Raw genomic sequence first — 14,527 nt, forward strand, 5'->3', positions numbered from 1 at the left:
CACGTCAAGTCTCAAGTCAGGTTTTGTATTTCCGTTGCTACTTTGTTTGGTCATAGTTTTGTTCTCAAGTTTCTTTGATACTTTGGTCTTGCCTTTGTTTTCAGTAATTCCTCGTCAAGAGTGATTTTGGTTACTACTTTGTTATCGTGAAATTTCAGTTGTTACTTTGTATTGATATTTAAGTTGTTACTTTCTTATTAAAAGACTGTTTAGTTCAACTCTTGTGTGAGTCGTGCGACTGGGTTCAATCCTTGTGGTCATAGTTTTGACATATCTAAAATGCACAGATAAAAATTCTTTGCTGTGTTTGTATGTGCACAGCTGTGTTTATGTTTGACCTCTGACCTTCTCAAAGTCTGTTTTCCATCCACTGAGCTGTTCCTTCTCAACCTTCAAGACTGTGATGACTGATTCAGTCCAAACACAGGCACACACTTTCAAACATTTTCTTTGCTTGAGTTATTTTAGAGCAGCCTTTATAAAATGGATAAAAGTACTATATTGTACACAACAGGTATTCATATTTAGAAATGAGTCACAGTCTTCAAGCTTCTATTTGAAATGGGGACACATAAAGGGTGTCCACTGTCACCACTTGGTTCAGGTCTTCAGTGGTTTGTAAAGATCCCTTTTATGTTGAATCCCTTTATGCTGATGACACTCTGCTTTTTATTTTGGATCCTGGTATATTTTCCCCTCACCATTGCAAATATGTCTTAATGTCCAAAAGGGGAATCTTCAGTTTCTCATTTCCCTCCGACTTCAGTAACCATGGCAACAGATAGGCATCACTGTTGAACCATGGCAACAGACAAGTTTCACGAGTGAAGATAAATGATGAAAGATTCTCTTGCTATAAACCGACTTTTTGTATTTATCAAGCTATGATTTCTGTTTTATAAAAGTTGTACAGCAGTGACATGAGAACAGGAAACATTCTTCAGTCAGTCACAGCAAAAATCGATCAAATTCTGCCACAATAAAACAGGGAAGAAATTCTTGGAGAAAAATATTACACATATCAAGATTTAAAAAAAAAAACAAAAAAAAAAAAACACATCTCAATCAACAGTTTGTTAAATTGATTAAATCGATTCATTGATTAACAGCCTGATGAGAGTAATGTGTGTCTCTGTTGGAGTGGGTCAGAGCATTTCCATAGAGAGCCACTTTGCATCAGCAGCACCATGCTCCAGTGCTCTGGGAGAGTTTATAGTCCTGAGAGTTGAAGACTGGATGACTGACAGCTGTCCTTCATGACAACAGAAGCCCCAGAAATCCTCCTCATCAAACATGACTTTGAGCTCCATCCTCATCTGGACTCTCCTCTGCTGCTGCTTGACAGGTAAAATCCAGAGAATCAAAGTCCTCTCCTCTATGAAGATCCGTCCCTCTGAAATGAAGCGGAGAAAAGCATGACGTTGCTTTGTGTTTTTGTCTGTGTGTCCTCAGAGTCCAGAGGCCAGGTCACAGTGACTCAGCCTGGAGCAGTGAGGGCTGCTCTGGGAGCCTCCGTCACCATCACATGTAAAACCAGCCAGAATGTTCAGGTTTATAACAGCAACCACGTTTTAGCCTGGTACCAACAGAGAGATGGAGAAACTCCTAAACTGCTCTTTTACTTTGCTAATACTCGAGTATCAGGGATTCCAGATCATTTTACAGGCAGTGGATCAGGGAGTGACTTCACTCTGACCATCAGTGGAGTCCAGGCTGAAGATGCAGCAGTTTACTACTGTCAGAGTCAACATTATATCAACAGTCAGTGGCTGTTCACACAGTGAAAAAGCGTCGTACAAAAACCTCCCTCAGTCAGACTGAACAGAAACTGAAGTGACTGCTGCAGCTGGAAGCTACTGCAGGGACTGATACAGTTCACACACACACACACACACACACACACACACACACACATACACAGAGAGAGAGACACATGGTTGATGAGAACATACACTACATTACCAAAAGTATTCGCTCACCTGCCTTTACTCATACTATGAACTGAAGTGCCATCCCATTCCTAACCCATAGAGTTCAATATGATGTCGGTCCACCTTTTGCAGCTATTACAGCTTAAACTCTTCTGGGAAGACTGTCCACAAGGTTGAGGAGAGTGTTTATAGGAATTTTTGACCATTCTTCCAAAAGCGCATTGGTGAGGTCACACACTGATGTTGGTCGAGAAGGCCTGGCTCTCAGTCTCCGCTCTAATTCATCCCAAAGGTGTTCTATCGGGTTCAGGTCAGGACTCTGTGCAGGCCAGTCAAGTTCATCCACACCAGACTCTGTCATCCATGTCTTTATGGACCTTGCTTTGTGCACTGGTGCACAGTCATGTTGGAAGAGGAAGGGGCCCGCTCCAAACTGTTCCCACAAGGTTGGGAGCATGGAATTGTCCAAAATGTTTTGGTATCCTGAAGCATTCAAAGTTCCTTTCACTGGAACTAAGGGGCCAAGCCCAGCTCCTGAAAAACAACCCCACACCATAATTCCTCCTCCACCAAATTTCACAGTCGGCACAATGCAGTCTGAAATGTACCGTTCTCCTGGCAACCTCCAAACCCAGACTCGTCCATCAGATTGCCAGATGGAAAAGCGTGATTCATCACTCCAGAGAACGCGTCTCCACTGCTCTAGAGGCCAGTGGCGGCGTGCTTTACACCATTGCATCCGACGCTTTGCATTGCACTTGGTGATGTGTGGCTTGGCTGCAGCTGCTCGGCCATGGAAACCCATTCCATGAAGCTCTCTGCGTACTGTACTTGGGCTAATCTGAAGGTCACATGAAGTTTGTAGCTCTGTAGTAATTGACTGAGCAGAAAGTCGGCGACCTCTTTGCACTATGCGCTTCAGCATCCGCTGACCCCTCTCCGTCACTTTACGTGGCCTACCACTTTGTGGCTGAGTTGCTGTTGTTCCCAAACGCTTCCATTTTGTTATAAGAGAGCTGACAGTTGACTGTGGAATATTTAGGAGCGAGGAAATTTCACGACTGGATTTGTTGCACAGGTGGCATCCTATGACAGTTCCACGCTGGAATTCACTGAGCTCCTGAGAGCGGCCCATTCTTTCACAAATGTCTTTTTTCACAGTCTGCATGCCTGAGTGCTTGATTTTATACACCTGTGGCCAGGCCAAGTGATTAGGACACCTGATTCTGATAATTTGAATGGGTGAGCGAATACTTTTGGTAATATAGTGTATCATCTTGTTGATAGTGTCAGTGTCAGTTTTCCCTCTGAGCTTCAAACAGCCACCTCCCACCTCAACAAGCTGAAAGTTCCCCCAAATGAAGAGGACAGTTCCAGTGAAGAAGCCCAATCAGAAACATTAAAAGCACAACAACATGGAGCAAAGTGAGCTGCCCTGATGCCGACCCAATTGTTGACATTTTAGTCAGTGCTTGAGCCCTGTGTAGAATAGACGTGCATATTTTATTTGCTCATTGGTCAATCCAGAGATTAATGTCATGTTATATTGCTTTATGCTGATGATATCCTCCTGTTTTTGTTATCCTGAAACTCTTTTACCCAGTCTTCAGAAAATAAAGATCTCAGCATATTTTCTGACACAACAACATGAAGTAGGCCTAAACCAGAAGTCTGTCGAGTGGGAGACTTTTGGTGACAAGTGATCACTGTGCGTGTTTGAACAACACAACTTATCAGGATATAAAAGTGATTTTTACGAATAAAAAAGCTTACTTTAAAAAATGAGAGATATCAAAATAATGATAATAAATTAATGATAAAGACTTTGAGTTTTTATTCTTTAATCTAGAGAACACTGATTTCCATTACCCAAAAGATAAATTAAACTGAAAACAAATAATTCTTGAAACATTTTTAGAATCATCAAAATAAATGTATCATAAACATGAAACATGGAATATGGAGTGAGACACATTATCAGGTTATTAATAGGTTATTAAAATTAATCCATTGATGAACGTCCTGATGAGAGTAATGTGTGTCCCTGTTGGAGTGGGTCAGAGCATTTCCATAGAGAGCCACTTTGCATCAGCAGCACCATGCTCCAGTGCTCTGGGAGAGTTTATAGTCCTGAGAGTTGAAGACTGGATAACTGACAGCTGTCCTTCATGACAACAGAAGCCCCAGAAATCCTCCTCATCAAAACATGACTTTGAGCTCCATCCTCATCTGGACTCTCCTCTGCTGCTGCTTGACAGGTAAAGTCCAGAGAATCAAAGTCCTCTCCTCTATGAAGATCCGTCCCTCTGAAATGAAGCGGAGAAAAGCATGACGCTGCTTTGTGTTTTTGTCTGTGTGTCCTCAGAGTCCAGAGGCCAGGTCACAGTGACTCAGCCTGGAGCAGTGAGGGCTGCTCTGGGAGCCTCCGTCACCATCACATGTAAAACCAGCCAGGATGTTGCTGCTGTTCCTGTCAAAGATGATGATGGTAATGCTGTTAACGTAGACATTCTATCATGGTACCAACAGAAAGACGGAGAAACTCCTAAAGTGCTCATTTACGCTGCTAATACTCGAGCACCAGGGATCCCAGATCGTTTTACAGGCAGTGGATCAGGGAGTGATTTCACTCTGACCATCAGTGGAGTCCAGGCTGAAGATGCAGCAGTTTACTACTGTCAGAGTGCTCATGTTATCAACAGTAAAGGAGTGTTCACACAGTGAAAAAGCGTCGTACAAAAACCTCCCTCAGTCAGACTGAACAGAAACTGAAGTGACTGCTGCAGCTGGAAGCTACTGCAGGGACTGATACAGTTCACTGAGGACACACACACACACACACACACACACACACACACACACACACACACACACTCTCACACACACACACACACACACACACACACACACAGTTGATGAGAACACATCATCTTGTTGATAGTGTCAGTGTCAGTTTTCCCTCTGAGCTTCAAACAGCCACCTCCCACCTCAATAAGCTGAAAGTTCCCCCAAATGAAGATGTAACCTATATGAATAGCAAATTATAAAAATGTGTTATATAAAGTAAATTTAAATAACAGTTGGACTAGAAATCAGAAGAGGGTTCGGCTCAGGGAGGAAATGAACAGTACTGAATCACACAAGATGCAATTTGGTGAAGAATGGTACCATGTATTGACAACAAAAAAATAAAAAAAAAATATGCAACAGCTGTTACATTGGGAGAATGGCCATTAAGCAAAACAAAAACAATACAATTCTAAATAAATTCACAGTTCACAACTTAATTCTTCAATTCTTTTTTTCCACAATTCATTTCATAGCACAAGCGGAATAACATACTCAACCCTTACTGCCAGTTAAGGCAGCTGTCCATATAAGTGTATAGTCCGAAGTCCGTGAAAGTTGTTTGTTGTGGTTTTAGTTATCAACCAGAGTTCCTTTAGAAAAAGAATAGAGTCCTCCAAAAGAAAAGTCCTTCCCAAAAGAGAAAAAAAAAACACTGGCTGCAAGGAGCCTCCTACCAGGACCGGCAGGAGAGAAGTAGAAGCTTGGCTATGAAGTCAACAGTCCTGGTAGCTCGCCATCAACCTGGCCTGTGTATAGGACAGGATCCTGGGTTCATTATTGTGCACACATTCCATTATATACTCATGTTAACAAGCATTCAACACAGAGTACACTTCCACTAAAGTGTAAAATAAATAATAAATAAAGTAAATAACAATTAAGAAAAATAAAGTAATTCAATCAATTCAGTTCATATAAGCTAGCCGCGCTAGCCGCTATGGCACTCATAACACTAGGCTAACCACGCTAGCCGCTATAGCCATGCTAGCCGCATCGTGTTAGCCGCGCTAACCGCGAAGCTAACAGAGACAATTATTCAAACACTCACCAGCTTTTCTGGCCAATTCGCTATGAACAACCAAACACACTCGCTCTCGGCGGACCGGACACACTCGCTGTCGGTGGACCAAACACACTCGCTCTCGGCGGACCGGACACACTCGCTCTCGGCGGACCGGACACACTCGCTCTCGGCGGACCGGACACACTCGCTCTCGGCGGACCAAACACAAGGCTCCTGCAGCAACTCGGCACACCTGTGGCTTAGCAAAAAACCCGCTATGCCACTTCCGCACACACCTTTATGTGGCGCTGACTGGCAGCACATCAGTCACATGACGCATGTGACTGACTGCATTTTGCATCCGGGTTACACACAACAATTAGTAACTATAGGCCAATATCAAATCTGCCATTTTTGGGGAAAATCATTGAAAGGGTTGTCTTCCAGCAAATCCATGCTTTTATGATGCAAAACAATCTTTTTAACAGATTTCAGTCTGGATTTCAGCCACACCACAGCACTGAGACTGTACTTATAAAAGTCTTAAATGATATTCATCAGAATACTGATGCATGCAAATCCTCTGTCCTGGTATTACTAGATCTCAGTGCTGCATTTGATACAGTTGATCATAATATTCTACTTAGCAGACTGGAAAAGTGGGTGGGACTCACCGGCACTGTGCTACAATGGTTCAAATCTTACTTACAAGATAGGGACTTTTTTGTGTCAGTTGGTAACCATAAATCTGAGCGAACCACGATCACATGTGGGGTTCCTCAAGGGTCCATTCTCGGACCACTTCTATTCAACATCTATATGCTACCCCCAGCCCAGATTATGGAACATCACAACATCTCCTATCATACATATGCCGATGACACACAACTCTATATCTCAGTGTCATCACATGACTACAGTCCCTTACTCTCATTGAGTAACTGTATTCATCAAATCAGTGACTGGATGTGCCAGAATTTTCTCCAGCTAAATCCAGAAAAGACAGAAGTATTAATTTTTAGCCCAAAAAATGAAAGGGCAAAGATCAGCGCTCACCTTGGCTCTATGTCACTGACAGCTACGAATCAAGCCAGAAATCTTGGTGTTATTATTGACTCAGACCTGAACTTCAACAGCCATTTAAAGTTTATTACTAAATCTGCCTATTACGACCTGAAAAACATTGCTAGAATTAAGGGGTTTCTGTCTAAACAAGACATGGAAAAACTTATTCATGCATTCATTTTTAGTAGGTTGGACTATTGCAATGGCATATTTACAGGCCTTAACAAAAAATCAATCAGACAGCTGCAGCTGATTCAGAACGCTGCCGCCAGAGTCCTTACAAACACCAGGAAACTGGACCATATTACACCGGTCATTAAATCGCTACACTGGCTTCCTGTGAGTCAAAGGATAGATTTTAAAATCTTACTGCTGGTCTACAAAGCCCTGAATGGTCTCGGACCAAAATATATGCTTGATCTACTGGTTCCCTACGAAGCATCTAGACCTCTTAGGTCATCTGGAACTGGCTTGTTGTGTGTTCCAAGAACAAGAACCAAGCAAGGTGAGGCAGCATTCAGTTATTATGCTCCTCACCTGTGGAACAAACTTCCTGTAGATCTGAGGTCTGCTCAATCTGTCAGCTCCTTTAAATCAGGGCTAAAAGCACTACTGTTCACTGAAGCGTACTGTTAGATTAAATACTTGCCTGTTGTATTGCCTGTACCTTTAAACTACACACTGTTGATTTATGCCTCCTCCGCACTCCAAGGACTACCTATTGTACTGCCCGTACTTTTAAACTACGCACTGTTTATTTATGCCTTTTATTTTTCTTACTTTGTTTCTTATCCTGACTGTTTTATTTGGGTTTATTGTTAAATCAGCTGCAAATGTCGGAGATTCCAGGGCTGAGGACTGAGTCCGGGCTGAAATCTCTAATAGGAGAGGTTTCAGAGTCTAAGGAATTAAGAGGTTGGGCTGTCGGCATCCCTGCGAGGGGTGACCGGGAAGTCTGAGTCAGCTACTTCTGTGACTCGACACTGGGGAGCAGGCTGTGAATTCAGATCTAGAAGGGAGACGTCCTGTGATGGATCTTTAGAGTTCATTACGATCTGAATAAGACCAGAGTGTGGAACCTGTGTCCGGCGGGACTGTAAGACTCTGAGTGAAGGACTCAAGAGCAAATAGTGTTCACGCATTGGGTGTATTATTAAGGGCGATGTCCCATACAAAAAAAAAAAAAAAAAAAAAACAGACCCGACCAACCAAATTCCTGATGGTTCAGAGCCAGGGACAAGAGATCCTAGCTGAAATCTCTGACAGAGCCGGTTTTGAATTTAAACTCAAATTTTGTCTAGTTCACTTTCTGGTGGCAAGGAGTCGCGGGCGTGATATAGGCTATCACGGCCTGGACCCTTGGCCTATTGCCTTTTGGTGGCAAAGAGCCGCAGGGGTGATAAGGCCTATCACGCCCTGGACCCTTGGCCGTCTAGCTCAGGCAGTGTACTGAGCCTGTTGTTATTTTATGTTACTGTATTTTATTATCGCTATCATTCTAAATTTTTATTTCCCTTTTTATTGACTGTTTTTATTGTTTTAATTTATGTCTTGTTGCTTTTAATGTTTCTGTAAAGCACTTTGAATTACCTTGCAGAAACCTACTTCCAACATCCAGTCTGGTTCCTCCACCAAAAGTCCACCACAGTGATACAAACTCATTGAGCCGCCGTACAAAAACCTCTGACTGTAGAGAGACACGGCTCTCTCACTTTGTCAGAGAAAGCAACAACTACAAGCCCTCAAGATGCCACTTTAAAGAAATAATCTGGAATAAATGATTTCTCTTTTCATTAAAATAACTTAGATTAACTCAAAGAAATTTGATCAATCATTTGGATTCAGTTTTTCAAAGTCTCCTCTGATTTCACTACTTAGAGATCACTGTTGGCTTAATATCAGATATTAACATGGAAAATCAAGTACAGCAGTTTGTTTCATGAAATGCAAATAATATGAAAAAATGAATATTTTTCTAATGGATTGGTAAGAACATGAAATAATTAAACTTACTTCCAACATCCAGCCTGGTTCCTCCACCAAAAGTGTACCACAGTGATACAAACTCATTGAGCCGCCGTACAAAAACCTCTGACTGTAGAGAGACACGGCTCTCTCACTTTGAAAACAACAAACTCTCCTCAGTCTCAGCCACCAAAACTGACCAGCTGATGGAACAATCAGCTAAACTATCAAACTGTACCAATTTCAAACCTTCATTAATTTTTGCAGGATCTTGTTAAACTTGTAAAGTAATGTTCATGTCTCTCCAAGTCAATAAAACAGAAAAAAAACAGCCCAGACAACCTTTTCCAGGGCCACATCCACCAGCTCCTCCTGGGGGATCCCAAGGTCTTCCCAGGCCAGCTGGGATACATAATCTCCTCCCAGCATGTCCTGGGTCTGCCCCGGGGCCTCTTCCCAGGTGGTCGTGCCCAGAACACGACCAGGAGGCGTCTTGACTAGATCCCTGAACCACCTCAATCGGCTCCTTTCAATGTGGAAGAGCAGCGGCTCTACTCCGAGCTCCTCACAATATCCCTAAGGGTGCACCTGGCCACCCTGCAGAGGAAACTAATTTCTGCCGCTTGTACCTGTGATCTCATTCTTTCGGTCAGCACCCAGAGCTCGTGACCACGTGATGGTTGGAACAAAGACCGACCAGTAAATCGAGAGCCTTGCCTTGTGGCTCAGCTCCTTCTTCACTATGACGGTCCGGTACAGCGACTGTACAACTGCTGCCACTGCCACCTTTTTCTGAAAGAGAACCATGGCCTTGGACTTAGAGCTGCTGATCCTCATGCTGACCGCTTCACACTTGGCTGCAAACTACCTCAGTGCATGCTGGGAGCTCACAGGCTGATGAGGCCAGCAGGACCACATCATCTGCAAAGAGCAGGGATGAATCCTGTGGTCACCAAAGTGACTGCACCCTGAAATCCTGTCCATAAAGATCACAAACAGTAGACAAGGAGCAGCCCTAAACTAAACTAAACTTGCTTAAATATAATTAATAATTATAATATAAATTGTATTTCTATCATTTCTAAGAATTCGTTTGAATTGGTTTGAAAAATCCTTGGTTTGTTAATATGGGAATCCTTACAGATATTGTTTGTCATGTCTTTTCTCATGATGGTCAGTTAGATCGAAATAACATTTTCAACACGGTGAATAAAGCCTAACTTGATGGAATATAACTGGATGAATGTGACATGAATATTGTGCTAATTCCAGGGTCTCATAGTCTCCTTAAGATCAGAGAGTTCTGCTGTGCCTGGAAAAATCCTCATGGACAGAGTGTTGTTCAGCTTCCTGACCTGAGGCTGAATGGAGCACAGCAAGATTTGTGTGTGTGTGTCTATGTGTGTGTGTGTGTGCATGTGTGTGTGTGGCCCTGGGTCAAGGGAGGGCCCTCTAACCTGTAAATAATGTGCTGGGGGCTTTGGAGATCATGTCGTCCTGAGCAGGAACAAGACACATGGTGGCGCTGGTTGGGAAGTCGACTCTCAGCAGGTTGGAGGTCGGCATGAAAAGGTCAAATATGAACAGAACTGGGTCCTGAGTCACGGAGCAGAAGCAGTGATTGAGCGAGCTAACTTGTAGCTTCAACCTGGTTTAACAGGGTCACGGACGAGGCTCACCTCAAGCCCAGCTGGGTTGCCATGGTAACTGATGTCACAGAACTAACCTGCTGCGGCTCGGTTTTTGTCCAGGCTTTCTGATCCAAACAGGTAAAGGCTCAACCAATCAGCTGACCAATCAGCTGTTTGGAGAGATGCAGGGATCATTCCTACAGGATCCTAGTAAGGACAAAAATGCTGTTTTCAGATGGAGGAGACAGTTGACCTGCCATACGGTGTGTGATGTTTTTCTTTTTTTTTTTTTTTTTTATTTAGAGAGGACAATGCACATTGATTAACATTACTGTAAATGCGCCAGTGTTAGCCAGAGGCTAGTTTACAACCACAGTCCTCCGGCATGATGTTAAAGAACCATTAAAATATACAAAAACGGGACACAAGGGTCATAATACATAAAAACAAGGACACAGGAGACATAAAAATTAGAGTAAGAATACAACATATCCATGTAGGAAACAGAGACCGGCAGACAATGACACTAAAAGAGAGACAATCAATCATGCAATTAAATAAAATTGGCCAAGATGAACTGTCAGGGATGGATAAATGAGATGGAGATGCAGCAATGCAAAGACCAGAGCAGGGTTTCTTGCTGGAGTTGTGCTCAGTTGTGTGGTATGTTCAGAGGGAGACGCGTGAACACACCAGTAGAATCACTTTGCTGTCCATAATTTATTATGACAGATGTTTTAATGTTTGTTTCATGTAGTTTGCTCGCTGGAAATGATAAAATAAACATGAAATAAAAAATGAAAAAAAGTGTTCCTAAAAAAATATGCAATAAAGTATCTTTGATCAAGTATTGTGTTGTGCGATGTTTGAGATACTTGAGTTTGCTTGAACAGCCTAGCCCTAACCCTAACTATAAAAGAAGTATTAATGTCTTACACATTGTCTTGAATTGATTAAAAAAAAATCACCATAGGTGTTCTGACTTTGTGTCTTTTAAGGAAAGTCTCTAGTGTTTTAGTGTCTCCGCAGCTGTTGAGTCAGATCAGTTCCTCTCCAGCTGAGGGAGGTTTTTGTACGATGTTGTTACACTGTGTGAACGGGTAGCTGTAATGCTGCTGACAGTAGTAAACTCCTGAATCTTCAGCCTGGACTCCACTGATGGTCAGAGTGAAGTCAGACCCAGATCCACTTCCACTAAAACGACTAGAAACTCCAGACTGGAGGTTTGTGGCATAATATATCAGGAGTTTAGGAGCTTCTCCAGGTTTCTGAAGGTACCAGTTGACGTTGTTACTAATATGTGTACTGGCTTTACATCTGATAGAGACAGTCTGTCCTGGACTAACAGACTGAGATCCAGGAGACTGAGTCAGAGTGATTTCTCCTGATGAATCTGGAAAATATCCAAGAGAGCAGAAGGGTTATTGAGACAAATACAGCTTGGAGAAAGATGATGAATATGAAAACAGAAGAGGAGGATTTCTTTAACATGGAGAACAGATGGAAGAAGGTGAATGCTGCTGGTCTCAGTGTTTCTCCATCACAGCAGAAGATGATTGTGGTAAAACTGGTTGCATCCTGAAGCCAAGTTTTCAGAAGAGAGTCTCACCCTGAACAAGGAGCCCCAGGGTGCCCAGCAGGAGAATCTGTGACATCATCATTGTGCTGCCAGCGTGTCAGTGGCTCTGAAAGGCCTGGACAGCCACTGATCAACACTGGCCTCTTAACGGGTGGAGAGCAGAGAGGCAGGACACATATGCAAACACACACAACTATTTGAATGATCCTCCAGGGAACAGCGGACCCCCAAAACCTTGCTGAGAAGATAGAGGTGACTGTGAATAACAAAGGTCTTTCACATCTGAGCGGCAACAGAGAAAAACTGCTGAAGACAAGTGACTCATGATGAGGATAATGTGTTGAGAAACACCATGGTGAGAAGCTGGAATAGTGACTCCAATGCTGAAGGAACGGCTGGAGAAGCAGCTTGATTTAGGACGTGGAGGATTTGCCGTCAGTGTGAATGGAACCAGGGGCAGGTAGCTAGGTGAGCGCTTTCTGAGCTGAAGAGCAGATCAGAAAGAGCAGGAATCTCAGATCTTTAAAGGGAGAGGCAGTTTGCCAGGCTTTCAGATGGACTGAGAGACGGATACATCTGATGAATAAACATGAGGTGGGTGGGTTTGATTGGTCTCTGTCCATTTCAGCGAGAAGACCAGAACATTGTGAGGAGAACAACAGGTGGAATATGCAGGGGGAAGCAGACAGGTGGAACTCTACGGTTGCGGCTCTGAATATGGAAGATGTGAGAAAAGTGAAGGAGGCCAGCAGAAACTTGGCTTGAGTGTGTGGGCGTTATGTGGGTGGTGTCAACCTCAGGGAATAATGTTGATAGAAATGGAGAGAAGAAGCAGTGTTGAGAGAAAGATGATGAGAAGGCAAAACGGACTCCTGATGTTGGAGGCCTCTATAGAGCAGAGACATTTTGGGCCGTCTGGATGAGGCTTGGAGCAGCAGTCAGCTGCTTGGAGAAGAAGCTGATGCTCCTGAAGCATCAGGCTTTAAGGAGTTTCTGTCAGATGGTTTTTATGCTCCAGCAGTCACTCACTCACACACTGTTTCACTTCCCTTTAAGAAGCCTCTCATGCACATCAGCACACACAAAATGATATGAGCTGAAATACTTTACATTACCCTGGAAATGAAGAGAGAAAATATTTGACCATATTGAAAAACTTTCTTTTCTATATAAGTTAATATATGGTACTTTATTTCAAAAAGTGGGGCTAAAATAGAGGAAAATCAGATTTTTAAAACATTTTAAAGTACTTTTTTTAATTTCTTGAAAGAAAAGTCAAAGTTAAAGTACATTAATAAAAAGAAGCCATCCGATATAATATCAAATTAATTTACACATTTACAAAACAGCCTGATGAGAGTAATGTGTGTCCCTGTTGGAGTGGGTCAGAGCATTTCCATAGAGAGCCACTTTGCATCAGCAGCACCATGCTCCAGTGCTCTGGGAGAGTTTATAGTCCTGAGAGTTGAAGACTGGATGACTGACAGCTGTCCTTCATGACAACAGAAGCCCCAGAAATCGTCCTCATCCAAACATGACTTTGAGCTCCATCCTCATCTGGACTCTCCTCTGCTGCTGCTTGACAGGTAAAGTCCAGAGAATCAAAGTCCTCTCCTCTATGAAGATCCATCCCTCTGAAATGAAGCGGAGAAAAGCATGACGCTGCTCTCTGTTTTTGTCTGTGTGTCCTCAGAGTCCAGAGGCCAGGTCACAGTGACTCAGCCTGGAGCAGTGAGGGCTGCTCCGGGAGCCTCCATCACCATCACATGTAAAACCAGCCAGGATGTTTATGTTGCTGTTACTGACTATGATGACGATGGTAATGAAGTTTATACACACGATCTATCATGGTACCAACAGAGAGATGGAGACGCTCCTAAACTGCTCATTTACGCTGCTAATACTCGAGCATCAGGGATTCCAGGTCGTTTTACAGGCAGTGGATCAGGGAGTGACTTCACTCTGACCATCAGTGGAGTCCAGGCTGAAGATGCAGCAGTTTACTACTGTCAGAGTTACCATGAAATCAACAGTCAAGCTGTGTTCACACAGTGAAAAAGAGTCGTACAAAAACCTCCCTCAGTCAAACTGAACAGAAACTGAAGTGACTGCTGCAGCTGGAAGCTACTGCAGGGACTGATACAGTTCACTGAGGACACACACACACACACACACACACACACACACACACACACACACACACACACATGGTTGATGAGAACATATGATCTTGTTGATCGTGTCAGTGTCAGTTTTCCCTCTGAGCTTCAAACAGCCACCTCCCACCTCAACAAGCTGAAAGATCCCCCAAATGAAGAGGACAGTTCCAGTGAAGAAGCCCAATCAGAAACATTAAAAGCACAACAACATGGAGCAAAGTGAGCTGCCCTGATGCCGACCCCCAAACCACTGCTGAATGATCCAAACAGCTTATCCCCCACACATTAACATCCATTCACTGACCACACAGCAAAACGTCACATACACATCAGTAACAATGTAT

General features: G+C 43.2%; 3 gene segments (V, D, J or C); 2 read left to right on the top strand and 1 right to left on the bottom strand.

The window, feature by feature from the left end:
• The first annotated feature begins 1,293 nt into the window (after positions 1 to 1,293).
• On the top strand, positions 1,294 to 1,784 carry LOC115367920 (immunoglobulin kappa variable 4-1-like). The segment is given in 2 exon segments: positions 1,294 to 1,345; positions 1,453 to 1,784. Coding segments are annotated over 2 exon segments (384 nt in total).
• A 9,698-nt stretch (positions 1,785 to 11,482) lies between these two features.
• On the bottom strand, positions 11,483 to 12,106 carry LOC115367547 (immunoglobulin kappa variable 1-39-like). The segment is given in 2 exon segments: positions 11,483 to 11,838; positions 12,055 to 12,106. Coding segments are annotated over 2 exon segments (408 nt in total).
• A 1,452-nt stretch (positions 12,107 to 13,558) lies between these two features.
• Positions 13,559 to 14,067, top strand: LOC115367549 (immunoglobulin kappa variable 3-15-like; the record flags this gene model as incomplete). The annotated part of the segment is given in 2 exon segments: positions 13,559 to 13,610; positions 13,718 to 14,067. Coding segments are annotated over 2 exon segments (402 nt in total), but the record flags the coding sequence as incomplete, so codon positions are not given.
• Positions 14,068 to 14,527: the final 460 nt, after the last annotated feature.

The sequence above is a fragment of the Myripristis murdjan genome, chromosome 11, assembly GCF_902150065.1.
Source record: "Myripristis murdjan chromosome 11, fMyrMur1.1, whole genome shotgun sequence".
NCBI lineage: Eukaryota > Metazoa > Chordata > Actinopteri > Holocentriformes > Holocentridae > Myripristis > Myripristis murdjan.